Here is a 27,188-nt window from a genome sequence, read left to right as displayed (position 1 = left end):
TAATACGTTTTGAAATCAGGGGGCGCCTGGGTGGCGCAGTCGGTTAAGCGTCCGACTTCAACCAGGTCACGATCTCGCGGTCCGTGAGTTCGAGCCCCGCGTCGGGCTCTGGGCTGATGGCTCAGAGCCTGGAGCCTGTTTCCAATTCTGTGTCTCCCTCTCTCTCTGCCCCTCCCCCGTTCATGCTCTGTCTCTCTCTGTCCCAAAAATAAAATAAATGTTGAAATCAGGAAGTGTGAGGTCTGTAGCTATGTTCTTCATTGTCAAAGATTGCTTTGATTATTTAGAGTCCTTCGAGATTCCATGTGAATTTTAGGATGGTTTTTTACCTATTTCTGCAAAACATGCCATTGGGATCTTTACAGAAACTGCCTTGAATCTGTAGATTGCTGTGGACATTTTTAGTATTAAGTCTTCCAATCCATGAACATGGGATGTCTTTCCATTTATTTGTGCTTTCTTTTCATTTCTTTTAGCAATGTTTTGTGGTTTTTAGAGTACAAGTCTTTCACCTCCTTGGTTAAATTTCTTCCCAAATATTTGATTGTTTTTGACGCTATTATTAATGATATTATTTTAATTTCCTTTTGAATTGTTCATTGTTAACCTATAGAAATGCAACTGATTTTTGAGTGTTGATTTTATATCATTTGTTCATTAATTTGTGAATTTGTTAATTAATGAATTTGTTAATGTATTTGTTAATTAATGTGTGTGTGTGTGTGTGTGTGTAATCTTTAGAGTTTTCTCTATATAAGGTCATGTCAGCTATGAACAGAGATCATTTTACTTCTTCCTTTCCAATTTGACTGCCTTTTTTTTTCCTAATTGTTTTGACTAGGACTTATAGTTCTATATTAAATAGAAGTGGTGAGAATGGGCATTCTTGCTTTGTTCCTGACCTTAGAGGAAAATCTATCAATTTTCTACCACTGAGTAAGAGGTTAGCTGTGGCCTTTCATATATGACCTTTTTTGGGTTGAGATAATTTCCTTCTGTTTCTGGTTTGTTAAATGTCTCTATCATGAAAAGATGTTGAATTTTGTCAAACGCCTTTTCTGCATCAGTTGAAATGATCATGTGATTTGTCTTTTGCTCTATTAATGTGGTGTATTTTTGTATACTGAATCATCTTTGCATCCCAGGGACAAATTCCACTTGATTGTGGCATATAGTCATTTTAATATGTTGTTGGATTCCATTTATTAGTATGTTATCAAGGAGTTTTGCATCAGTATTCATCAGGGATATTGGTTTGGAGTTTTCTTTGTCTGGCTTTGATATCGGTATAATGCTGCCCTCATGAAATGAGTTTGGAATTGTTCTCTTAGCTTCAATGTTTCAAAAGAGTTTGAGAAGGAGTGGCATTAATTCTTCTTAAAATGTTTGGTAGAATTTACCAGTGAAGTCATCTGGTCCTGGGCTTTTCTTTGCTGTGACAGTTTTGGTGACTGAATCAACCTCCTCACTATTTATAGGTCTGTTCAGATTTTCTATTTCGTCATAATTCAGTGTTGGTAGGTTGTATGTTTCTAAGAATTTATCCACTTCTACGTTATTGAGTTTGTTGGTGTATAATTATTTGTGGTATTCTCTTACAATCCTTTTTATTTGTGTGGCATCAGTCATAATGTCTTCTGTTTCTTTTCTGATTTTAGTTACTTGAGTCTTCTCTTACTTTTGTCAGTCTAGCTAAAAGTTTGTCAATTTTGTTGATCTTTAGAAATACAGTAGATTTTTTTTATATTGTTCTCATATCCGGTATCCTTGTTCAATGATTATTATTCTAATAGTTTGTTAAGTATCTGGACTTTTCTAGTGCTCAGTCCTTATATCATTTTATTCTTTATAGTTTTCTGATCTTTATAAATTTATTTATTTTTCTTGCCTTACTGCATTGACTGGGGCCTCCAGGATAAGACACTTGTCTTTTTCCTGCCCTCAAGTATATCATGTTCAGTATTTGACCATTACACATGATGTTGGTTGTGTATATTATGCACACATGCATGTCTGTGCGCTCCTTATCAGATCAAAGAAGATTCCTTCTATTCCTGGTTTTTTGAGAGTGTTTTAAAAAATCACGAATGGGTGTTACAATTTTTTAAATGTGTTTTCTGGACCTATTAAATTATGATACACATTTTGTTTTTTATTTTCCTAATGTGATGACATAGATTACTGACTTTCAAATGTCAACCTAACCTTGTATTCCTGAAATAAACCTCATGTGATAATGATGTGTATCACATATACACATATACACATTTTGTGTATATCGTTACCTTTGATTTGTTAATATTTTGTCTGTATATTTATGAGAATGATTGACCTATAATTTTACTTTCTTTTTTTTATTAAAAAATTTTTTAAATATTTATTTATTTATTTATTAAAAAATTTTTTTTTAACGTTTATTTATTTTTTGAGACAGAGAGAAACAAAGCATGAACGGGGGAGGGTCAGAGAGAGGGAGACACAGAATCTGAAACAGGCTTGTCAGACCCACGGACCGCGAGATCATGACCTGAGCCGAAGTCGGCCGCTTAACCGACTGAGCCACCCAGGAGCCCCAACATTTATTTACTTTTGAGAGACAGAGAGAGACAGCATGAGCAGGGGAGGGGCAGAGAGAGAGAGGGGGAGACACAGAATCCAACGCAGGCTCCAGGCTCCGAGCTGTCAGCACAGAGCCCGACGCGGGGCTCGAACTCACAAACTGCGAGATCATGACCTGAGCCGAAGTCGGTCGCCTAACTGGCTGAGCCACCCAGCCGCCCCAAATTTTACTTTCTTTTAATGTCAAGGTGTTAAATTTTATTTTTATTATTTATTTTTTATTTTAGAGAGAGAGAGCGAGAAGGAGCACAAGCAGGGGAGAGGGGCAGAAGGAGAGAGAGGGAATCTTAAGCAGGCTCCAAGCTCACTGGGGAGCCCAACATGGGGCTCAATCCCATCACCCTGGGATCATGACCTGAGCTAAAATCAAGAGTCAGATGCTCAACTGACTGAGCCACCAAGGTGCCCCTTAATGTCAAGTTTGGATACGAAGTTATGTCTTTCATTCTAGGGTTAGTTCACTTACATTTGATGAAAGTACTGACGTGTTTGGGATTAAATCTATTCGTTTTCCTTTTGTCTATCTATTCTTTATTCCTTTTTTCTTCTTTGTTTCCTTTTTTGGAAGAATAAAATTTAAAACATTAGTATTATATGTTTCTTTTCTATTTTCTTTCATAATTTTTTAGGGCTTATCTTAGAGATTACAATATGCATATTTGATTTTTTTTTTTGAGTCTACTTTGTGTTGGTCCTTTTATCATTTCCCAGACAATACAGTAACCTTTAACTTTATTCACTCCTTACCTTTGGGGCATCATGGTAATGTGTTTTAATTCTGCATAAGTTTAACCTTCCTAAGACCTTATCAGCCTATCAGTGACAAGTTAGGGTCTATTAGTGACAAATTCTCTCAGGTGTTTTGCTTTGGTTTGCTTTGAAAAATATCTTTATTTTTAAAGGTTCACGTTTTTTAAAAATCGCAATTAAGATCTAATTCACGGATTTATTTATTCACTTTTTAACAGTGTACGATTAAGCGGCTGTTAGTACATTCACAAAGTTGTACGACCATCAGCCCTGCTAACTACACAATATTTTCATCACCCAAAGAAAAAAAAAAGCCATACCCATTAGCCATCATCCGCCATTCCCTCTCCTTCCAAAGCTCCAGCCCCTGGCAACCACTAATCTCTTTCCTGGCTCTATGAATCTGCCTGTTCTAGAAATGTCATGTAAATGGAGTCATACAATATGTGGCTTTTTGTGCCCGGTTTCTTTACCTCAGTATAAATTTTCAAGATGCATCTGTGTTGAGGCATGTATTACTACTTTATTCATCTTTATGGCTGGATAATAATCTGTTCTATGGATATTCTATGCTTTGTCCCTTCAACTGATGGACATTGGGGCTGCTTCAAGTTTGGGACTGTTATGAATAATGCTGTTGTGAATATTCAGATACAGAGGTTTTTTTTTAATGGGCGTATGTTTTCAATTCTTTTTACTCTGTACCTAGAAGTCAGTTTGCTTTGCCATGTGGTAACCCCATATGAACTTTTTGAGAAACTTTTAAACTGCTTTCTATGGCAAATGTACCATTTTTTTCAAATCTTTTTAACGTTTATTTATTTTTTGAGAGAGAGAGAGAGACAGAGACAGAGAGCAAGCAGGGGAGGGGCAGAGAGAGAGGGAGACACAGAATCGGAAGCAGGCTCCGGGCTCTGAGCTGTCAGCACAGAGCCCGACGTGGGGCTCGAACTCACGAACTGTGAGATCAGGACCTGAACTGAAGTCGGACACCCAGCTGACTGAGCTACCTAGGCGTCCCAGCAAATGTATCATTTTACAATCCCATGAGCAATGTATAAGGATTCCAAAACGCTACATCTTTTTCCCCCACTTTCAATTTTTCTGTCTTTAAAATCGCCATCCAGTGGGTGTTATTTGAGTTTCCCTAATGACTAATGATGATGAGCATCTTCTCATATGTTCATTGCTCATGAGTATAACTTCTTTGGAGAAATGTCCGTTCAAATATTTTGTACAATTTAAAATTGTGTTATCTTTTAGATCTTGAGTTGTAAGAACCCTTTAAATATCCTGATACTAGAGCCCTAACAAATATATAATTTAAAAAGATTTTTTCTCAGGGGCGCCTGGGTGGCTCAGTCAGTTAAACGTCCAGCCCTTGGTTTTGGCTCAGGTCGTGATCTCGTGGTTTGTGAGTTCAAGCCCCACGTCGGGCTCTTTGCTGACAGTGGGGAGCCTGCCTGGGATTCTTGCTCTCCCCGCTCTCTCTGCCCCTCCCCCACTCCCTCTCTCTGTGTCTCTCTCTCAAAACTAAAGAAACTGTAAAAAAAATAAATACACATAAACAAAATCCAATTTTTTTTTCTCATTTTGTATATTGCCTTTTCACTTTCTTGCTAGTGTCTTTTTTTTTTTTTTAATGTTTATTTATTTTTGAGACAGAGAGAGACAGAGCATGAACGGGGGAGGGGCAGAGAGAGAGGGAGACACAGAATCCGAAGCAGGCTCCAGGCTCTGAGCGGTCAGCACAGAGCCCGACGCGGGGCTCGAACCCACGGACTGTGAGATCATGACCTGAGCCGAAGTCGGACGCCTAACCGACTGAGCCACCCAGGCGCCCCATTGCTAGTGTCTTTTGATGCATAAAAGTTTTAACTTTTGAAGTAGTCCAATGTATCTATTTTTTCTTTGATGCTTGTGCTTTCGGGGTCATAGCTAAGGAACTACTATGTGATCAAGGTCACCAAGAGTTCCGCCTGTGTTCTATTTTTAAAGTTTAATAGTTCTCCCTCTTACAGCGCGGTCTTCAATCCATTTTGAGTTAGCTTTCGTATATGGTATGAGATGGGAGTCCAATTTCACGCTATTGCATGTGGATGTCCCATTGTCCCAGCACTGTTGGTTTCAAAGGCTATTTCTCCCCCAGCAAATTGTCTTGGTACCCTTGTCAAATATCACTTGAACACAAACGTGTAAGTTTCTCCCTGGACTTTGAATTCGATTCCATTGATCTATATACAGGTTAATATCATACTCTGTTGATTGGTGTAGTCTTGTAGTAGGCTTTGAAATAGAGAAGTCTGAGTCCCTCAATTTTGTTCTTCTGTTTCAAGATTATTGTGTCTATGCTGGCCCTCCGTGTCTCCATATGAATTTTAAGATCAGCTTTTTAACTTCTGCAAAAGAGCCAGCTGGGCTTTTTATAGGGATAACTTTGAATCCGTTGGTCGTTTGGAGAAGTCATCTTAACAATACTGAGTCTTCCAATGCATGAACGTGGGATAGCCTTCCATTTATTTGGGTGTTCTATCATTCTTTCAACAATGTTTAGTAGTTTTCGGTGTGCAAGTCTTGCACTTTTGTTAAATTTCTATTTCATTCTTTTTGATATTATTGTAAGTGAAATAAATTACTTTCTTTTTTTTAAAAATGCAATATTTAGTGTTGAAAGAGAGAGAGACAGAACAGGGGAGGGGCAGAGAGAGAGGGAGACACAGAATCCAAAGCAGGCTCCAGGCTCCGACGTGTCAGTACTGAGCCCGACCCAGGGCTCGAACTCGCGAACCACGAGATCGTGACCTGAGCCAAAGTCCGAGCCACCCAGGAGCCCTGAAGTTACTTTCTTCATCACACATTCAGATTGTTCATTCCTGTTGTACAAAGATACAATTGGTTTTTCATGTTGTTTCCTGTTTTTCATCTTGTATCCTGCAACCCTGCTAAACTTATTAGCCCTAATAGTTTTTGTTTGTTTGTTTTGTTTCACTTTGGCTTTTTGGTGTGGATTCTTCAGAATGTATATACAAGATCATGTCATCTGCAAACAGAAATGCTTTACTTCTTCTTTTCCAATCAAGATGACTTTTATTTCTTTCTCTTGACTGGTTGTCTTGGCTAGAACTTCCCATACAATGTTTAATAGAAATCATGAGAGTGGACATCTTGGTCTCGTTTATGATCTTACAGGAAAAGCTTTCAGTTTTTCACCATTAAGTATAATGTTAACTGTGGGATTTTAGTAGATCTTTTTTTTTTTTTTCATATTGAGCTTGCCTTATTTTTGCAAAGGATTTTCTTTTATATAAAATTCTAAGTTGGCTTTTAGTATGTATTTTTCTTTAAAATTTTATTTTTTTTTTTAAATTTTTTTTTCAACGTTTTTATTTATTTTGGGACAGAGAGAGACAGAGCATGAACGGGGGAGGAGCAGAGAGAGAGGGAGACACAGAATCGGAAACAGGCTCCAGGCTCTGAGCCATCAGCCCAGAGCCCGACGCGGGGCTCGAACTCCCGGACCGCGAGATCGTGACCTGGCTGAAGTCGGACGCTTAACCGACTGCGCCACCCAGGCGCCCCTTTTTCTTTAAAATTTTAAATAGTTTTCCTATAATGTGTGTAGAGTGTGGGTTTTGTTTGTTTGTTTGTTTGATCGTTTTTGTATTTGTCCTTCTTGAGGTTTGTAAGACTTTTCAAATCTTTGGATTAATGTCTTTTTCTACTTTTGAAAAATTCTTAACCAATGTCTCTATTATTGCTTCCGACTTGTTCTGTCTCCTCTATGTTCTAAATCCATGTACGTGGGACCTTTTCGCAATGGATATGTGTCTTTTGCTCTTTTCTGTATTCTTAAACATTCTTTTTCTTTGCATGCTTCAGTCTGAGTGCTTTCCATTCCAGCTCACCAATCCTCTCTTCTAATGTTACTAATCTGTTGCTAAATTCATTCAATTCTTATAAATTGTGATTAATTGAATTTTCTTAGTTCTGGGGCTTCTACTTTTAAATAGGTTCTAGATTTCTGGTGGAATTCTTGAACATTCTCATCCGGGTTCTTTTAAATCGTGTTAGATAATGCCACTTTCTGAATCACCCTTGTGTCCGTTTCTATTTTCCTCTTGGTTTTTGGTCATTTGGTACTGTTTCCTGGTCTGCCTTGTCAATTTAATTGAATGCTGGACATTGTGCATGAAAAATATAGAGGCTTTGAGTGAAGCTAACCTTTTCCACATAGGTCCTAACTTTCTCCTAGCAGACAGGCAGGTCATTTGGATGCAGTCACAGCTCAACAGGTCCTGACTTTTCCTTATTCCCAAGGTATACCCTTTCCCGAATAACTGGGTATTTACCAGGTCCCATCTTCCTTGTCAGGCCCTGAACTCCAAGACTTCCCTCAGCCTTGTGAAATTGTCAAAATCTCTTCTTCGGTTTTCGGCCTCTTGCCAGATTCTCTCTGCTGCTGGGTCATTTGCAATGACTTGGCAAATGATTTGAGGGGAAATTGCGTGCAGGATCCCAATGCATTTTTTTTGCTCTCTCTCTGGAACCCCGGCCTCTCAACTACTCTCTAACTTGGTTGCTGTCTCTCGTGTCTTCTCACGTTTTTTTCTTGCTTAGTAGCTGTTCTCGACTGTAGGGCTTCCATCTGATAACAGCTACTCCACCGTAGCCAGAAATGGAAGTCCCCCTTCACGTTTTATTTTTACAAATACGAGATTAACTGACATGTGAACTTTTATGAAACAGTTCGGTCGTACAAAAAGGTGTATCAGATAATGGAGCCAACACCCATGGGAGCTTTGCTCGGTTTCACCAAACTGTTGACACATTTGGATACCACCGCCCCCCCATCCCATCCCCTCCTTTTCTACACTATTCAGAGTTTGATGTTTTTTTTATCGTCCCCTTGAATTTCCTTATACGGCCAGGACACAGGTATGTTCACCTAAACGATAGAGAGAGCGCTGTTTTACACAGTGTTTTTGTGGCAGAGATGGTCTTACATGAATTTCTGCTTATTTTATTTTATCTTCATCATGCATTTTGCTTGGGGGGGGTCACTTTCTTTGTTGGTGCGGAGCTACGATTCATTTTCACACGGAGCGATCACACCGCAACTCATCTTTCCATTCTCTCGCGGAAGGGTATCCACATTATTTCCCAGACGCGAATGGCCGTCAATAGGTGTTTCCATGACACCGTGTCCTCAGCGCCACGCGATGTTGTCAGACTTTGAATTGTCACCAACCTAGTAAAATTAAACGGCACGTCATTGTGGTTTTCATTTGCATGTCTTTCTTGACTGTGAGGTTAAGCACTTTCTGATCCCATGGCCCCTCCTTCTCCTGCTTCTGATTTCCGACCTCCAAGCTTCTCTACTTCCCTAGAATCTCCTGGAATTCGGCTTTTAGTCTGAACTACTACAACCCCTGAACTCCGAGCCTGGTGGATAAACACCCCTCCAGGGCTCCGGTCCATCCCCATTTTACAGATGAGAACACAGAGAATCAGAGGGGCCAGGAACTTGCCCAAGGACGCACAGCTGGGATCTGGGCGCCCTTCACTCCATTGTAGGAGATCCCAGCGGTAGGCCCTTCCACAGGGGGTCCCACCGCAGGAAGGCGCCTAGGGGACCCTCTGCCCTTCGCTCAGAAAGCACACGGGTGGTTTGGCGTGCACCTGGGGAGAAAGTGCTGTTGTCCCTATGACTCAGCCTGAGCATGAAGACCCCACCGAGGGGCAGATTCTGGCGCAGGGAGAGCGCGATGGGACCGGGGAGGAGGCCTTTACCATTCTGGGCTGTTGTTTCCCAAATGGAGGGGCTGATTTTAGGTGTGAAATATCCCTGCACCCCCGAATGAAAGGGTTAGGCCTTTTTCAGTCTTCTTTTGGTCCTCTGATCCGGGAAGTGGTGAGAATCTCAGTTTGGTGCTATGTGGCCCTCGACACCCCTCTGATGCTCTTGAATCCTCCTTTTTGATGGACGTGGGCGGGATTGCCCCACTTGCACGTGTCAGGCTGGAGATGGCATCTCACTCAAATTCAGTTGCTCTCTTTTGTTTCCCTTGCGTTTAGTTGTACAGCCGAGCAACCATTTTGTTTCAGAAACACCAACAGAACATCTACAAATATGTTGGGCACTGTTCCCGAGGCTTTACAAACACTGAGTAACGTACTTCTCCCAGGGCCCCTCCGAGGTGGGTACGGTTAGGATTGTCTCCATTTCACTGATGAGGACTCTGAGGCCCGGGAAGTTTCCCTGAGGTCACACCGCCTATAAACGGCAGTGCTGGGGTCTGAGCTGAGGCAGGCTGGCCCTGAGCCTGTGTTGTAACCACCACGGTGACACGGTCTCTCCATTTCATACGAGTTACCTGTTGATTGCAGGGATTCATTTCCTTTCGGGACATGTTTATTGGAGCCAGAAATGGAAGGCATGGTAAAGATCATTAGCAAGTAGATAATAGCGCCCGTGAAAACCTTGAAGGCAGTTAAGTGGCAGGCGTTCTGGAACATTCCAAGGAGGCTTCACGGATACAAAGGTAGAGGAAGGGGGCCACGAAGACTGAGTTTAGAGGGTCGGGAGGGGGAAAGGTGTTCGAGGAGGAGACTCAGCACACGAATTCGCCTCATGCAAAGGCAGAGAGGCATGATGGGGCCTCAGGGCTAAGGGGGTGCTGAGTAATTCACAGAAGCTGGCCAGTAATTGCAAGAACCCAACACCTTTGTATAGCATTTTACACTCCACGGAGCACTGTCACATCTGTTTTCCACTGACCCGAACTGCCAGGTGCAGTGGGCATGATTGTCCCCCTTTTAGAGATGATAACCGAGGTCAGAGAGAAGAAACACCAGAGATAAGCTGTTATTTGCTCCGAGAGACGCTGGCTTCAGATTCTGGGCCCCTTGCTCTATTCCACTATATCCAGGTATCTTTGGGGGCAAGCAAGAGAAATATAATTCAACGTGGTTGAGCCAAATAGGGTGTGTTTTTTCTCCAGCTTGTATAAATGAAAAGGCCAGAGGTGGACATCAGATACGGCTGGATCCAGGTCCTCAAATAATGCCATGGGGACTCTGGATTTGTATTTCTCAGGTTTTGAGAAAGTTTCAGGCAGGCTGTCCTTAAGAGGTGATAAAGATTACCAGCTTCCGGGGGCGCCCGGGTGGCTCAGTCGGTTGAGCGTCCGGCTTCGGCTCGGGTCATGATCTCGAGGTCCGTGGGTTCGAGCCCCGCGTTAGGCTCTGTGCTGACAGCTCGGAGCCTGGAGTCCGCTTTGTGTTATGCGTCCCCCGCGCTCTCTCTGCCCCACCCCTGCTTGTGCTCTGTCTCTCTCTGTCTTTCAAAAAAAAAAAAAAGATTAAAAAAAAAAAAAAGATTACCAGCTTCCTGCAGGCTGGTAAAAACTGAAAAGTTTTTGTCTTCAACACTATTTTATCTGGTTCTATCTTCATGTACGTACAACAGCCAGCGCTCAGCAGCCAACATTATTTTATTTTCATGCTATTTATTTTAAGGTGTGTGAGGAAAAAACACAAGAGCTCTGGATATTATTGCTTAGGATGAGTCTGGAGTTAGATTTTTTTTAAAAAATTTTATGTATTATTTAGTTTCAAGAGACAAAGAGAGCAGGAGAAGGGCAGAGAGAGAGAGGGAGAGAATCCCAAGCTGGCCCTGTGCTGCCAGTGCAGAGCCCGATGCAGGGCTCAAACCCACGAACCGTGAGATCACCACCTGAGCTGAAACCAAGAGTCAGATGCTTAACCGACTGAGCCACCCAGGCGCCCCGCTGGAGTTAGATTTTTTTAAGGGAGCTCATTTATAGAAAACATTAAATAAATGAAGTACACACGACCTACAAATATGGCCCACATTTTGAAAGTGAGAAATTTAGGGACCTCTTGGCTAGAGCATTCCGGGGTCCCTCTACTTCGAATGCTCTAAAGTCTGTATGAGTCACAGCTGTGTGTTGGGTGTTTATGTGTCAGGGGCCACGTCCAGGGCCGTCTGCAAAATGCTGTTTTGAACTCTCCCAAGAATCTGGGAAGCAGGCTTTACCGTCTCTCTAGGGCTCAGAGAGGGGAAGTGACCCGCCCAGAGCAACGCAGCTGGTGATCCCAACCTCTCAGTGCGCTTAGCCACTGCCTGCTTGGTGACTCGTTAGGGAGCTCAGAGGGAGCTCTTAGTGGGGCCAGAGTAGGGTGGGGGGAAACCCAGGATGGCGGGGGGAGGGGGTGTCTTCCCAATGTGGGCTCAGGGATCGTGTCTGGAAGAAGCCGCGTGTATAGCTCAGCCCCTGCATGGGTCATCCCTCTAGGCTCCCATTCCAGCTATAATCCTGACCCCAGGGGCCAGTGTGGATGGGGCTCCCGGGCCTGGGCAGGTGAACCCCGGGGCCTCTGGCTGGCACCTGCTTAAGCAGACACAGAGCTGGGATGCAGCAGGCAAAGTGCCCGCAAGAGGCCTGCAGCGTCAGCCTGGTGGGTCGCTCCTCCCGGGCAGGTCCGTGCAGTTCTCCAAAGAGGCCTCTCCGCCGTCTCGTCCGGGTCCCGGAGTCAGGGTGTGGGTCCTCCGGGGGGTCCGGCCTGGGTTCCCCGCAAGCTTCCTGGCGTACTCACTAACCTGGGCTCTGTGACCGACGCGGAAGTCTCGTTCCGGGCTCACCTTATCTTTGGAATCCAGGAGGGCTCTCCTTCGTGGGCTAACCCTTGGATCTGCTATTCAGTGGGGAGCCCGTCTAGCATCCGGCCAACTAGCCAACTAGCATCCGCACGGGTGCTTCGTGGAGAACAGGACTCAAGATCTCTGCTTGTCAAATACCAGTGTCCCCTCCCCCGGGAGCGTCCACGGGCTCCTCAGACTCTGGCTTCTGCAAGAATCCGAGGCAAGGCTTCCAAGGGAGGGAAAGGACCAGAGACAGGGAGGCTGTTCGGGGTCCCTGGGTCCTCAGGCCTGGGCCCGCCCTGTCACTGTGCGTCTCTTCCAGGATCCCGAGAGCCAGCATGCTGTGTGGCTGGGCGGCCCCTCTGTTCCTGCTGACGCTCCAGGGTGGTGAGTAGGGGCGCCCCCAGGTCTGCGGGTGGGGAGGACCGGGCCGGCCTGTGGGATCCGGGGAATGGCTGGAAGCTCCGGGGCAGGGGCTGTGGTGTCTGCCCGCTTGGGCTGGACCAGCCCGCTCTGTCACGCTGAACCCGTGCAACCGCAGGGCTCCGTTAGCCGGAAGGGGTTGGCGCTGAGTCCCGCGGGCGGCCCGGCTTCTGCAGCAAACAGCTGGGGTCTTCGGGTCCCCCTGAGGGGGTAAGAGACTCCTTCGTCTCTGCAGCTGCCGCTCCTCGGAGTGAGGAAGTCCTGCCTTTGGGCTAGCCTCCTTTTGTCTTGGTGGACTGGCTCTCCTGAGAGACGTTTTTCAACAACCACAGGATCCCCAGCAGGCACGGTTGGTCCCCAGCTGGGGGGGAGGAGGGGAGGTGGAGACCAAAGTAGCCAAACCCTGGAAGGCGCCCCAGGGGACTAGAGGACGCTGCAGTTCGGAGGGAGAGAAGTCAGAGACCTGCGCTGGGAAAGGCCAGAGGTTAGACTTGGAGGCACAGCCGGGGCTGAGAGATCCAGGAAGCCTTCCCGGAGGAGGCGGGACGCGGCATCCAGGCTCAACAGCGGGGCTGGACCGGAAGCAGGGGTCCCTCGGCCGCTGCTCTGCTGACTCTGAATTTCTCTCTGGTTTTTACCGAAAGACCCAGAGCTTCAAATAGTTTCTTCAGGAAACAGATGTCTGCCTCTTTTATTTTCCTCTTCCGAGTGACCAGCACCCGTGCTAGGTCACCCGCCAGGGGGCCACGCCCCGTGGGTGCAAATAATAATCCCTCCCTGCGTACTGGGTGCCGGGAATCACCTCACCGCCCCGTGCAGTCCGTGCTGCCCGGACATCCGGTTCTCACTTGAGGACACCAAGGCTCAGAGAGGTTGAGGGATAGGCCCAGAGCCACACAGCCAGGCCGCTGGAACCCTAAGTCTGTCTCATCCCCGTGGGCTTAGCCTCTTTGCTTTGCTGCTTTAACTGAGTGCCCCGGGCAGGCAGCATGGTCTGTGCTGGTGTGATGCCACCCGCATACTCCCACACCCCCCACGGGGGCCAGTGTCCCCAGCTTACAATCAGGGACTCGGAGCAGTCATGAGTCACACGTCCACTTTTCCGGCCTCTCGCAGCCTCCTGCGTGCTTTGCTGACCCGGGCCAGGGGGTGGCCCGGGGGTTGGGCTACCGACCAGGCCACTGGGCCCCTGAAAGCACATCCACGCTGGCTTCGTGGCTGCTGTCCCCTCCCCAGTGTCTCATGTTAAGTTTGGGACAAACTGTGTCCCCTGGTGACCTCGAGCCTGGCTGAGAATGGCAGCTCCCCTCCAACTTCTGGAACCCTGAGGGAGAATAACCCGAGCATAAACAAGGAGTATATGAACGTGGCCAGCACGGTGGCTTCTGAGGCCCCGGGGTCTAGGCCCTGCCAAGATCAAGACAAAAGGGGTTTTCATCACCAAGTGTCGGCGCGGGGCCCCTGGGTTCCTCCCCGGGGTGGGGGGGGATGCCTCCTCCTAGAGCTGGACTCCCCGCCACAACTCAGCGCCCTTGGTGATGGCCACACGGAGAATTGTGTTGAGGAGGATTCTGAGGGTCGCCCAGGGGAGAGAGTGCCGTGATCGATTAGTAATGTCTGCTGTGCCTGCGGATGTCAGTCGGTAGCTCAGATGAGAATTTCCTTTCCTGGGTGAGCGTCCCCGCGACCCAGACCCAGACCCGGACCCAGAGTGGCTGGAGGTGTGGTCCGGTCTCAGAGCCTCCAGGTCTTCATCTATAAGATGGCAGGGGCAGCCGAAGAAGGGTTTTCTGGCAACAGCCTCCTTGGCTGCAGATCTGGCTTCTGGCCTGAAGTGAGGCCCAGGAAGGGAATGTACCCACCACCCCCTTGGGCCTTCATTAGTGAAGGACACATAGGAAAATAGCCACTAAGAATGAATCCGCTTAAAAAGGGGAACAAATTTCTGGTAAATAGCTGGGGGGTTGGAGGCAGGGGAAACAGGACTTTTGGCCCTTGATCTTACGAAACAAAACGAAGCTAAAGGTTATTAGATGTGTTGTCAAACGTTTAGGTGCATTTAGACTACGATTGCACCTATGCCTTTAGAATAAAGGGGAGCGATTCATGTCGGGGGTGGGAGAGCATGAAATCTCCCAACAAAACGGCCCACGTCACTCGGCGGAGGCAGCGGTGTGGCCAGAAGGATAATACGTTTTGGCCAAAGTATTTGAAGGCTTCTTGGTTTGGGGGGATGTTTTCTTACTCCTTCGACGCCCTTCCGGCCCCACGGAGGTCCGCGCCCTGTCCCGCACCAGCTGCTGTGAAACAGAGAGCTCCTCCTTGTTGGGGGCTTGGGGGCATTTTCCAGCTGTGTTCCCGGTGACCTCACAAATCCCTCTCGCAGGACCTGCAGATTCACCCCTGCGTCTGGGGAGTTCAGGATTTGCCACCGAGAAGGGGACTGGCCAGGAGGGACACAGAGCTGGTGGCTGGACACGGGGCTCAGGGGAGAGAGGGCTGAGGGGGGTGGGGGCCGCTTCGTTCGTTACGTTTCACATTCAGAGTGTCCTGTCTCCATAGCTAGCCTTGAAACTCGGGGGTCACACAAGGGACTCCTAGGTGGCAGGGACCCCCTTCCCCAAGCCCGCATCTCAGTGGCTCCTGGGTTGCCATATTCGTCCTGACCCCGGGATCCCCACCTCCACTCGCCCTCCAGCCCTCGAGGGGGTGAAGGAGTGAGGCTCCACTCGACCTCCGGCCCGCCCCCCACCACGGCCTCTCTCTTCCTAACCTTCCAGCCTGGGGTTGCCTAGACCTCGTCTGCTACACCGATTACTTCAAGACAGTCACCTGCACCCTGGAGACATGGACCCTCCACCCCGGCACGCTCACCCTTACCTGGTAAGTGGCCGGGCCTCGCCGGGCCTCACCGGCCCTGGGACTGCCTGGGTGGAGCGGGACCGCGGGAGACCACAGGCCGAGCTGGACCCACTGTGTGCCAGGCACGTGGCTTAGCAATTAAGATAACAGCCGCCACCTCCGGACGGTCCTGTCAGCAATGTCACCAGCAGCATGTGGTGTAGCCCCAAGAAAGACTGTGAGCCCGGAATCACCGTGCCGGTCTTAGGGACGGCCACACGGGGCCCACCGACGTGTCCGGAGCATGCCCTTGAGAGATGAACGGGGCAGTTCGGTCCAGCTCCAAAGGCCGTACTCTCTCGCCCACGGAAGCCCAATTGTAATTTTGAGACCCACGGATGACCAGACTCCCACGTGATTTTTTTTTTTTTTTTTTTTTTTGAGCCCTCCGTGCCTCCCTGCTCCGGGCTTCCTGTGAATGATCCCTTCCAGTCCTCACGATTATTGCACCCGTTTTACAAACGAGGACTCCGGGGTTCAGAGAGGTTATGCAACTTGCCCAAGGTCGCACAGCCGGTGACTGGTGGAGCTGGGGTTGAAACGCAGGCCGCTTGATTCCAAAATCCGCGGGGCCCCCATCCGTCCGTATGGTGAAAGAAAAGCTCATTGACGACACTCGTTTAAGAATGGTGGGACAGGAAAAGCAAGGATTTAGAGCCAAGGAGCAGGGGTGGGGTCAGTGGATAGAAAATTACCAATAGGACGAGGCCAGGGTAAGGGGGTTTCTGGCTAAATGACCTAATAGGGTTCTTGCTGACGGCAGCTCGGGCTGGTCGGGTGTCGCCCAGGGGGATGGTGGGAAGTGAGGAGCCTTGTCAGACATCCAGGGCCGGGGGATTCTGGCTCACCTGACTTAGCAGGGGTCTTGCCATAATTAATGCTACACCCCTGCAGGCCCTGGGGGACTCAGCAGAGCGCAAGACCAATGAGGTTCCAGAAGCTCTGCAGTGTGGGAAGTATCTGGGGAGACAGACGATAATCACACAAAGAACCGTCAGGCTGCTTTCTGATAACAATGAAAGGGAACGGGAACCTGGGCCACGGGGGTACAGAGCAAGTGACATGGGGGCAGGTGGTCAGGACAGGCCGCTCTGGATGAGGAAGCAGCCGGAGAGCTGGCGAAAGAGCATTCCAGGCAGAGGGCACTGCCCGTGCAAAGGCCCAGAGGGAGGGAGAGCGGCCGAGTTTGAGGAATAGTGAGGAAGTCAGTGTGGCCCGAGTAGAGTGAGTCAGTGTGAGCGAGAATAACAAGCAAAGAAGGTGAGAGGTGGGCAGAGGCCAGAGCGGACGTTTCTGTTCTAAGAAATATTTAGCAAAGAACAGAGTCCACACGTCCCTATTGGCCCTGAAGGGTGGTCATGTTCAGAGCCTGAAGGTGTAGGCAGGGAAACAAGTATCTGCCGAACTCCTATGTACACTTCAAGACCCATTGTTTATTGCCCAGTGGGAGTTAAAAAGCCAGAGCATCCCCCCCGACAACCCCATTCTCCACAGCCTCCCTGGAAATTCACCCAGAGCAGGGGGTGAGGTTCATTTGGCCCTTAGCCTCCTTCCCGTAAGACAGTGATCCAGTTGATGGAATCGACAGGGACAGATTTAGGCTCAGTCTAGGCAAGCTGAGAGTTGCTGCCCTATGTGAGACGGTGAGTTCCCGGTTCCTTGGAGGCATGCAAGCCAAGCCTGGAGACAGCCCATCGGGGATGCTGCAGGGGAAGGAATACCTTCCCTGGGAAAGTGTTGGTAGACCAGGTGACCCCCAGCCTCGCCTCAAATCCCGCCCAGCCCCAAGATTCGGGGCCTCCTCCCTGGCCCTGTGCACTGAGCCCCGCTGGCTTCCAGCCATGATCGGCTGCTCTGTCCTTGAAGGCAAGACCTATACGGAGAACTAGTGGACGAGGTCACCTCCTGCAGCCTCCGCCGGTCCACCCACAATGCCACACACACAGAGTACACGTGCCACATGGATGTGTTCCACTTCATGGCCGACGACATTTTCACTGTCAACATGACAGATCAGTCCGGCAATCGCTCCCAGGAGTGTGGCAGCTTTGTCCTGGCTAAGAGCAGTGAGTATCCCTCGGGACCCGGAGCACAGGTCCCCCTACCCCCCGGGCCGGCCCTCCCCCAACATCGAAACCAACCTGTCCTGTGTCCTTATTGACCTTACAGTTTGTTCTGCAGATGTGAAGTCGTGTTGGGTTGATAACCAGGTTTGGGCCTTAACCAGAGAGAGGGAGCAGAGGCACGAAATGGGCCTGGCCCGGGGCCCAGGACCTGCCTGTAGGTGACCTTGGACTTGTTCACTCTTTGTGGAATGAGGGCCCTTTAAATCCCAACTCTCTGGGATTCTGCCCCCATCATGAGGCGAGCGGGGGAGACTGTCACAAGGGAAAAACTTCCCTGAGATTTCTCCCATTTATGAGGCCCAGAATTTCCCTCCACCCTGGAGGAAGGGAGGGACCCTGGTGGAAACTGTTGTTTCTATGGGTCCAGAACCAGGGTGGGGTGGGGAAGGGCATAGGAAGCAGCTGTGTGCGTGTGCGTGTGTGTGTGCGTGCGCGTGTACCCAAAGTGGAGGGTCCAGGGAGCGAGTGAGAGCCCCGTGCCCAGAGGCGTGCAGACAGACCGCCAAGAGGGACCTGCCCTTGGGAAGGCTCAGCCCCTGAGGTCTGGGAGTTACTGTCCCCAGATTCCCGGCGGTGGGACAAGAAGATAAGAGGCCATCGTCATTCACACTCTGGGGGTCCATGTTTGCACCCCTTGGCACACAGCGGGTGAGCAAAGCTTCACACGTATCCAGATGCACCCACACTTGTACACGTGCACACACACACACAGTCATAAGTACACCCTCAAATGCACAGATGTCCCCCCAACCCTGGCCTGGACAGCATGGACAGAGACACTGTCTCAGACACGTGCACATGCATGCACACGCGTGTACGTGCATGTCCACACACGCCCATACGGGCACGCACATGCTCATTGGGCCCTCTGGATCTCAGCGTGGCAAGCTCACGGAGCAGGGCCACCCTCCGGCCTCTGAGCGAGAGGCAGCAACCCACCTTTCTGGTTCCTTCCTGCGGCCCCTGCAAGTTTCATTTGTTGATCTACAAAGATTTCTCAAGGGCACATCCTGCTACTGCCCTGTCCTGGGAGCCGTGGGCGCGACACTGACCCCGGAGAGGACAACCTCTGCCCGACGCAGCTAAGATCCCGGAGAAGGGGCGGGTGGTGCCTCTGCTCCTGTACAGAAGTGATCGCTTTTGTCATTAGCGTTAATTAATATTAACGATCGCACGTTAGCATCAATTAATATTAACGATGGCTCATTAGCATCGATGCTAATGGAGAATCTTTGGGCTTCTCAGGGAAGCTGGAGCTAAGAGCAAATGATGTCATCGTTTAGAACGGAAATGATGTCATCGTCTAGGCACGGGTGCCTCTGGCTCACATGTTGCTTAGCAAGGTTTTGGATTAGTGGCTCCTTCAGGGCCTGAGAGAGCTTTTCCCCCGTCTGGGATTCCAGGTTGTCCTTCTCTGGCCACCCTGGTCTGCAGTCCTGCCCAGCCTGAGTGATGGCATCTCCCTTTACACTGGGAGGGCCCTTTACATGGCCTCAGTCCCCAGACAGGCTTTGCCCACTCCTGTCACCCTCCTGCCCCTGCGGCTGCAGCCCCCGGCTAGTCTAAACCTCCCATTTTCCAGAGGAACAAACTGAGGCCCGGAGACAGGGGCTGATTCCCCCAGAGTCACTTGGGGTGGGGGGGACACGGATCCCGACCTCACCATCGCCCAGCCGGGGTCGGGGAACTTCTTCCCGCCACCACACCCTCCTCGGCGGCTGCCCAGTCTCACCCCTTCTTATCTTTCTGGCTTTTTCCTTTAAGTCAAGCCGTCCCCCCCTTTCAATGTGACCGTGACCTTCTCGGAACATTATAACGTCTCCTGGGACTCCAATCACGATTCCTATCCGCTGAAGGGCAAGCTACAACATGAGCTGCGGTACAGGAGGCAGGGAGACCCCTGGGCGCTGGTGAGGCTCTCGGGGGACAGAGGGGAGGGGAGGCACAGGGCTGAGCAGCCTGGCTGCTGGCGGTGGGGAGGGGGCTCCTAGAGACAGCGTGCCAGAGAGGAAGGGGTTGGCATTTCCCCGGGCTCCACCTTGAGCCCGGTCACAGTAGAGGAAGTTTCAGAGATGGGCGCCATCCGGAACCTTCCCGCTGGGCTTAGAACGGCCACAATTGAAGAACGCTGGAAGTTTCAATAACCGAGAACGTCCAGTGTTAGAGGGACCATTGTTTCCCAGCTGAAGGCTTCTGGAGGTGTCCTTGTTTAGAGTGTTGGAGAGATCCCAAATGGCCCTCTCTTCAGAACCATCTAGACCAAAGACCAAAGACCTCTAGAATCATCCACCCTTCAGAGGGGTCCCAGTTGAAGAATTCCATACGTGCGGTCGTTTGGACGGTCCCCAGGGGAAGACGTCCAGAGGCATCCGTTGCTGGGAGGCCTGTGGTTGAAGGCTTCCAGAAATGCCTGCTATTGAGAAGGCCCTCTGTGGGAGAATCCCAACAGTGCCCACTGGGTAGAGATTCCCGGGAGGGGGCCACCGCTGCTCCTGGGGCGTCCCCAGCCCCTGCGGCGAGGGTCCCCTGCCAGGACAGCTGGGGTCACAGAGAAACAGAACAAGGCGTTGTATGACATGCAAGGTTTAGGCAGTGCCCGTGGCTCCGTGTTGCCCCCACCCTGCAGTGGCCGGGACTCAGGCTGAGCCTGGTCCTCGTAGGGGGGCAGGGACTCTGCAGGAGAGATGTGGACCCTTTCGTGGCAGCTGGTGAAGGGTGCTTCTGCTGCCGGTGGGGGCTGGCCTGGGCTGACCCGGTGCATCCTGTCTCTGTGCCGGCAGAGTCCGGGGAGAAAGCTGGTCTCCGTGGACGCGAGGAGCGTCTCTCTCCTTCCCTTGGAGTTCCGCTTTGACTCGGACTACGAGGTCCAGGTGCGCTCGGGGCCGCAGCCCGGCTCTTCCTTCCAGGGGACGTGGAGCGAGTGGAGTGACCCAGTCACCTTTCACACCCTGCCGGAAGGTGGGTAGGACTCCTGTGAGGCATCCGGTTGCTCCTAGTCACTCCATGCTAGGGGCATCTGCCCATTTTGCAGCTGAGAACACGGAGGCTCAGAGAGATGAAGTCGCTTGTCTGGGGCGGGGGTGGGAGCAGGCCGCCAGCCCATCTCACTTCGAGGCACCGGCAGCCTCCAATGCCCCCCCACACCAGCCCCGACCCGTCGACCACCCCCCCCCCCAAGCCCCCTGTGGCCTCCGCTAGAGGTTGGTTCCATTTTACCCAGGGTCTGCTTCCTTCCTAGAGCTAAAGGGAGACGGCCACATCTACCTGCTGTATATCTTCCTGGTCATTGTAGTCATAGTCTTCTTGGGCCTGAAGATCGACCTGCCTTGGAGGTGAGGCCAGGGATTCGGGGAGGCAGGGAGGGGTTCGGCCTCTCTGTGCCCACCCACGGCTGGGGGACACAACCTGTCATCGCGACAGCGATAATGACAGTGACGGAGATAGGAAACGGCTCCTGTTGACTGGGCACGGTGCAGCTGGGGTGCCCACTCACCCCTTCACAGCAGCCCTATGAGCTGGATATTCGGTGACAGCCTTCACTGCGCAAATGGGGAAACCGAGGACGCGCAGAGCTGTCAAAGAACTTGCCCAAAGCCGCACAGCTCTGAAATAGAGGGGCTGAGCCTGTGCTCCTGACGGTGACGTAGGCTATGATCTCGTCTGGTGAAGTTTAAGCTTTGAGTCCGGGGTTTGGGGGTGGGGGGGTCACGTGGGGCCGCCAGGTGGGGGTGAAAGGTTTCTGCTGAAGGTCGCCACCGATTAACGTTAAAACCTAAACGCCCTTGGCCTTCATGAGTGCTGCTGGCAGAGGCAGGAAATGCAGGTGCCGCGTGCCGAGCCCTGGGCAGGGGATCCGCGCCCCCACAGCCCCCAACCCGCCCCGGGCGCAGTTCAATTCGTTCGTCTTCATCCAGAGGCAGGGAAGCTGGAGGGGGAGAGAGAGCGACACGAATAACAGCGGAGAGCACGGAGCACTGTCTGGCTGCCGGGGAGCCGGGGCGCCGTGCGGGCACCCACCGACCGCTCCTCACTCCCCTGTGGCGTCCCTGGTGGCAGAGGAGGGAGTCAAGGCTCAGAAGGGGCAGCACCAGCCCTGCAGAGAATAGGCAGTCAGGCACTTAAACTCTGGGCACTTTCACGAGACTCCCTGCCCCCATTTTACAGATGTGGCAACTGAGGCCCGGGAGTAGAGGACTGGAAGGGAGGTGCCGGGGTGTGTTTTGGGAGGGGCTGAGTCTCCTGCGGGACAAAGTGGGGGGGGGCACCTGAGCGGGAGGCCGGGCTGCCTTCTGGGGGGCTGGGGAGCTGGGTTCTCACCTTGTCTCTGCCCTCCCAGGCTGTGTAAAGAGTGGGTACAGGTGCCCAGCCCAGAGCAGTTCTTCCAGCCCCTCTACGTGAGCCACAGCGGAGACTTCAGGGTGAGTGCCCTGCCCCCGGGGACAGGCCCCTCGAAACCTCTCGTCCCCTGGGGGCGTACGTGCACCAGGTGTGGGCCCAGAGCCCCCGGGCCCCAGCCAGGCCTCGGTCGCCGCACCTGCAAAGTGCAGGAAGTCATTCCGGTGGGGCAGAGCTGTTGTAAGAATGACACGACACCGGGCGGCATTTCCCGACCGGGGAGCCCAGCTGGGCCACAAGCTGGCCTCCTGGGTCTTTTGTCGGGAGCCCTTGACAGGGAGGTAGACGGGGAGCGGGTTCTGGGGAGCCTCTGGCGCTACCTGCAAAACACGCGGATCTCCCGCTGAGCCCCACCCACCCGGCACCCGCTGGCGCCCACGGGGCTCTGTGCCCATTTACCGCTCGACACCCACCCAGCGTGGGAGGGCCCGCCGCACAGAGGATGTGGTGACTGGCGGGGCGGGGGGTGGGGGGGGGGTGGGGAGGGGAGCAGCCCGCCTCCTCCGTCTGAACCTGGATGTCAGGAAACGCGGACCAGAGCAGTAGCTGAGCCCCTGCTGGCTGGCTGGCACCGCACTGAGCGCTCTCTGCCCCCTGCCCCTTCCGTCTGAGGCTCGGGGTGGGGAAACGGCCTTAGGGAGGCAGGGGAGCGGCCCGGGCTCCCCCCTCTCCCCCACGGGAGAGAGACTTTCGTCTCCCCTCTGCACCTGCCCTGAAGCTCGAGCACCTGTTTGGTGCTCCCTCGACCGACCCTCAGGAGCTTCAGAGATAGGAACCCGTTCACTCTTTGCAACAACCCCGTGGGGTCGGTGCCACTGGTAGGTCCGTTTTGCAGAGGAGAAAACTGAGGCACAGAAAGGCCAAAGTAATTTCAAATCAGTCGCGGGGGCCTCAGCCGGGTCCTGAGATGGGTTTTCTGAGGCAGAAGGTGCCCGAGCTGGGAGCCCCGGGTCCTCAGGGATTTTCACTCCCCATTGGGTGGGGGCCCTGTGTCATGAGTGGGACCCCCGGCCAGCGAGGGCAGGGGGGTTCTCAAAGCTTGGGGGCTGCCGCCTCGGTTTATCATCGCCCCACATCCTTCGCCCACTAAGCGCACAGAGGCCTTTCCAAGCGGCTTGTCGCTGATTCACTCTGTGCGTTCGTTTAGTTAATAAGCATTGATTAGGCACCTACTGTGTGCGAGGCGCTGTGTGAGCCTCTAGGGACGCAGCTGCGACCGGAAGAATCGAGGCTGGCGCCCAAAGCGTCCACACTAGTGGGGACACCAACAGGAAAATGGTCATTATCGAGAAGCGTCCCGGAGGAAGTGAACCGGGGGACCAGGCCATGGCTCTGTCACCCTGGACTCAGGCCCTCCCGCCCCCATGTCCCCGCCACTCAGGAGTCTTGGCCCCCGCTACCCAGGCCCTACGCAGACCCCGGGCCTCTGAACACCAGTGGTCTGGCAGAGGCCACTGCAGGTGGGGAGACCGAGGCCCGCGGAGGAGGGGACGGTGGTGAGGAGCCTGTCTGGACGGGGCACACCAGGGTTCTGGCCGCCGTCACTCTCTTTATCTACTGGTGTCCCCGTCACTTGCTGTCTCTGTCTGGTCTCTGTGTCTGTTCACACCGTCCTCGCCCGTGTCCCGTCATGACCGGCCCCTTTTCTCTTGTACAGAAATGGGTGGGCACGCCCTTCACTGCCTCCAGCTTGGAGCTGGTGCCCTGGAGCCCAGAGGCGCTTTCGTCCCTGGAGACGCACACCGGCTGCCCGCCGCAGGGTGCCAGCAAGGGGCCGGAGCCCACGGAGCTGCCGGAGCCCGCGGACCTGGTGGAGGCGGACGGGGTGCCCGAGCTGGGCTTCTGGGGCCCAGCCCACTCCGTCGTCAGCAGCCTCGGTGGCTCAGCTTACAGCCAGGAGAGGGACCGGCCATACGGCCTCGTGTCCATTGACACGGTGACCGTGGCGGGCACCGAGGGGCCCTGTGCCTGGTCCTGCACCTGCGGAGATGATGGCTACCCAGCCCTGAACTTGGACGCCAGTCTGGAACCTGGCTCGAGCACTGGGGACCCGCTCTTGGACACAGAGACCACAGTCCTGTCCTGCGGCTGCGTCTCGACTGGTGGCCTTGGCGGGCCGGACAGCCCTCTGGGCAGCCTCCTCGACAGGCTGAAGCTGCCCCTCAAAGATGAGGCGGGTTGGACCCCGGGGCCGCCCTGGAGCGGCGGGCCACCCCGAGGGGTGCCTGGAAGCGAGGCAGGCTCGCCCCCGGCCGGCCTAGACATGGACACCTTTGACAGCGGCTTCGCGGGCTCTGACTGCGGGAGCCCTGTGGAGTGTGACTTCGCCGGCCCCGGGGACGCAGGGCCCCCCAGGAGCTACCTCCGCCAGTGGGTGGTCATGACCCCTCCACCTGAGGGATCTGGGCCGCAGGCCAGCTAGCGAGGCCGACTGGCCGTCCGGAGCCGGCCGAGCCACTCTGCCCTGAGCCAGAGCTGCGGGCCCCTGGGCCGGAGGGTGAAGCGGCCTGCAACCTCCGGTCCCCCCGACGGGGCCCCCGGGCCCGGTGTTTACGGCGACCCAGGTGCACACTGCTGTGTCCGTGTGTGACCAGCACAGCTGCCAGAGGGCACGGAGCGGTGCCGCGGTGAAGCCACGTGCCCGAGGCCACACACGTCTGTGCCCACACGAGGTCCCCGTGTGTACGGATGTGAGAAGCACACGTGTCCGTGACTGTGTGCACGGGATGCCAGCCTCGCTCCTCGCCAGACACGTGGGGTGGCCCCAGGTCGTGTGCCGAGGGGCTGGTCCAGGGTTACTCACGGCCCTGCCGGGATCAGGCCACTGCCTGCGGCGTCCGAATTCCAGCCCTCCGGATCCGGCCTCCAGGAGCCGCAGGACGTCCATACTGTTCCTCTTCACTTCTCGGGGCGGGGAAGAGGATGGAGGGGGCCCACCGTGATCCTGGGTGTGGGGAGGTTTGGGGGGAGCCTGGTGGGTCAAGATCTGCTTCCTAACTGTGATGCCTCTGGGCTGTGCCGCCTTGGGCCAGCCGCTTCCCCTCTCTGGGCTGGAGTTTCCCGTTTGGACTAGGGTGTGGGGGTGCGTGACCCATCTTGGGGAGAAATGGGTGAGGTCACCCGGGGTACAGGGTGCGACAGAGCAGACCCTCAATAAACTCAGTTTTCTTCCTTCTGCTGCCCAGACCAAGCCTGGTGCTGGAGGTGGGCGGGGTTGAGAAATCAGCCACAGCCCCGGGCGCCTGTGGGCTGTCCCATCAGGCTGAGGGGCACACGGGGGGGGGGGGGGGGGGTTTCCAGGCTTAACGTCAGCCTGTCTCTTAGAAACAACCCCCACCAACCAAGATTTCTGTTTCTGGTTCCTGCTGCCCACTTATTCCTTTAACGCACCCAAGAAATATTCATGGGGCACAAGTACGTGCCGGGTTCTGGGGTACCCGGCGGCGGGGTGGGGGGAGCGCTGGGGGTGGAAACCTCCCTTGGGGGAGGGGCGGGCAGGAATCGGCAGTGATGGTGTAGCCCTCCGTTCCCCTCCGGGGACTCAGGGGGAAGTCAAGTTCTTGTTGATGATTTGTCAGAGAGCCTGTTCAAATGTGAATTAAGAAGCTAAGAAAACACTTCTTAGCCACGTTTGAAGGCACCTTCCTGAACATGAGCTTTGCACGGGAGCTGGGTATCAGTCACCTCCGACTTTTACATCAACAAAAAACCCCACAAGAACATAGATCGTTTTTCCAATAAGGGTGCTCACCTTTAGAGATGGCTTTTTCCTTTAAAAAAATTTTTTTTAAATGTTTATTTATATTTGAGAGAGAGAGAGAGAGAGAGAGACTGAACAGGGGAGGGGCAGAGGGAGACACAGAACTCGAAGTGGGTTCCAGGCTCCGAGCTGTCGGCACAGAGCCTGATGCGGGGCTTGAACCCACAGACCGAGATCATGACCTGAGCCAAAGTCGGGTGCTTAACAGACGTAGCCCCTTAGGTGCCCCTAGAGACGGTTTTCTCAAGACCACCAAGCAGGGTTAAGGAGGCAGAGAGTGGGGTTCAGCTGGCCTGCTCTCAGAGCCCTGGGGGCATCCCCACTCCTGCCTGGAACTGTCTGAGCCCGTCCTCCTGCCATTGTCCCCAGAGGCCAGGCCGCAGGGTGACATTTTCTAAAGGAGAAAGCTCTGGTTTGTCTCTCCTCTTGGATGAATCTGACCTACAAGTTGGTAGATATCAGTCGGTCCTGCTGAAAGCCTCGCTGTGACTCATCTGTAAGATGGGGTGACTGGGGAAGTCCCCGAGAGAGTCACACATGCGACTCCTTGGTGCCGAAAGTTCTAGAACATTGATGGCTTCAACCGTGGGGCTGCGGACCCGGGATCAAAGTGAGCGAGGCTCACACAGGAGCTGGAGTCTGAAACCGGAGGCCCTGCTCGTGCGAGCAGCCCTCCCCATCCCCCACCACCCCCCACCATCCCCCACCATCCCCCCGGGGACACTTGGGCCAAGTTGTGCTGTGGTTTTCACATCCTCTCGGGGGCAATGGGGTCCAGGGGCCACCTGAGCCACCAGCTCCCTGGGGAGGCAGCCCAGCTCTCCAGCCGACAGAGCTCTGGGCCGGGGTGCAGGGGAGGGGCACCAGGGTCACGGAGGCCAGGCCTGGGGCTTGGTGGGGGGCTCGGGCCTGGCCCTGCCACGGCTCCTCACTGCCTCTGTCTCTGAAGGGGACTCCGCTCCTAAACTCGGGTGCAAAACAGAGGAAGAGCTGGCCCTCCTGGGAGGACAGATGAGCAGAGGTGGGTGGATGGACAACAGAGGGGCCGGTGGGTGCACGGATGGGTGGAGACAGGGACAGCGAAAGCCTCGAAGGAAGAACTCTGGAAACAGGGGCTGGAGACAAAGACGCCAAGTCGACTCTAAGCTCCACGAGGGCGACTTGCTCGATTTTGTTCACTGTTCCATCTGCAGCCCGGCACATCCGAGCCCCTCAAAACAGCCCGATTTGTATAGTGTGTGGCATGTGCTTATTTCCATGGTGTAGACGGCCGATTCCCAGCTACTCACCCGACAACTCTAAACGGGATCGGGAAAGGGGGGCGTGCCATCGACTCTCCCGGCTGGGCCGGGCCAGCCCCGGCAGCACGCCCCACTGATGGGAGCCCAGAGGGGCATCAGGAGGGGCTGGGGGGCTTCAGGGAGGAGGTGGTGTTTGTTGCACTCTGAAACACGAATAGGAGCTGTTCGATTCACCAGCCCTTCAGGCAGAAGGAAGAGGTTGAGGAAGGACCTGGAGGTATGTTGGAGCCCTGAGCATCTGCAGTTGG

At 52.8% G+C, this 27,188-nt stretch overlaps 1 protein-coding gene across 3 annotated transcripts in view; it reads left to right on the top strand.

Annotated features, from left to right (window-relative positions):
- Window positions 1–25,063, top strand: part of IL21R (interleukin 21 receptor) — a 34,545-nt gene extending 9,482 nt beyond the window's left edge. Inside the window, exons 2-10 of one of the 3 annotated variants that reach the window (XM_047087383.1) lie at window positions 12,357–12,421; window positions 15,238–15,340; window positions 17,225–17,424; window positions 17,540–17,638; window positions 19,249–19,394; window positions 20,265–20,442; window positions 20,723–20,816; window positions 21,821–21,902; window positions 23,537–25,063. In XM_047087383.1, coding sequence (XP_046943339.1) covers window positions 12,373–12,421; window positions 15,238–15,340; window positions 17,225–17,424; window positions 17,540–17,638; window positions 19,249–19,394; window positions 20,265–20,442; window positions 20,723–20,816; window positions 21,821–21,902; window positions 23,537–24,301 — 1,716 coding nt within the window. In that variant the 5' untranslated portion in view covers window positions 12,357–12,372 and the 3' untranslated portion in view covers window positions 24,302–25,063. Of the gene's footprint in view, window positions 1–12,356; window positions 12,422–15,237; window positions 15,341–17,224; window positions 17,425–17,527; window positions 17,639–19,248; window positions 19,395–20,264; window positions 20,443–20,722; window positions 20,817–21,820; window positions 21,903–23,536 lie in introns of all 3 variants that reach the window. The other 2 variants (XM_047087382.1, XM_047087384.1) reach the window with 2 other exon arrangements.
- Window positions 25,064–27,188: the final 2,125 nt, after the last annotated feature.

Source organism: Lynx rufus, unplaced genomic scaffold (genome assembly GCF_022079265.1).
Source record: "Lynx rufus isolate CCGP_SWC_20201006 ecotype Redwood Valley unplaced genomic scaffold, mLynRuf1.p SCAF_23, whole genome shotgun sequence".
In the NCBI taxonomy this organism is placed as follows: Eukaryota; Metazoa; Chordata; class Mammalia; order Carnivora; family Felidae; genus Lynx; species Lynx rufus.
The sequence above is the reverse complement of the archived record's forward strand: the minus strand, read 5'-3'. Positions and strand labels throughout refer to the sequence as shown.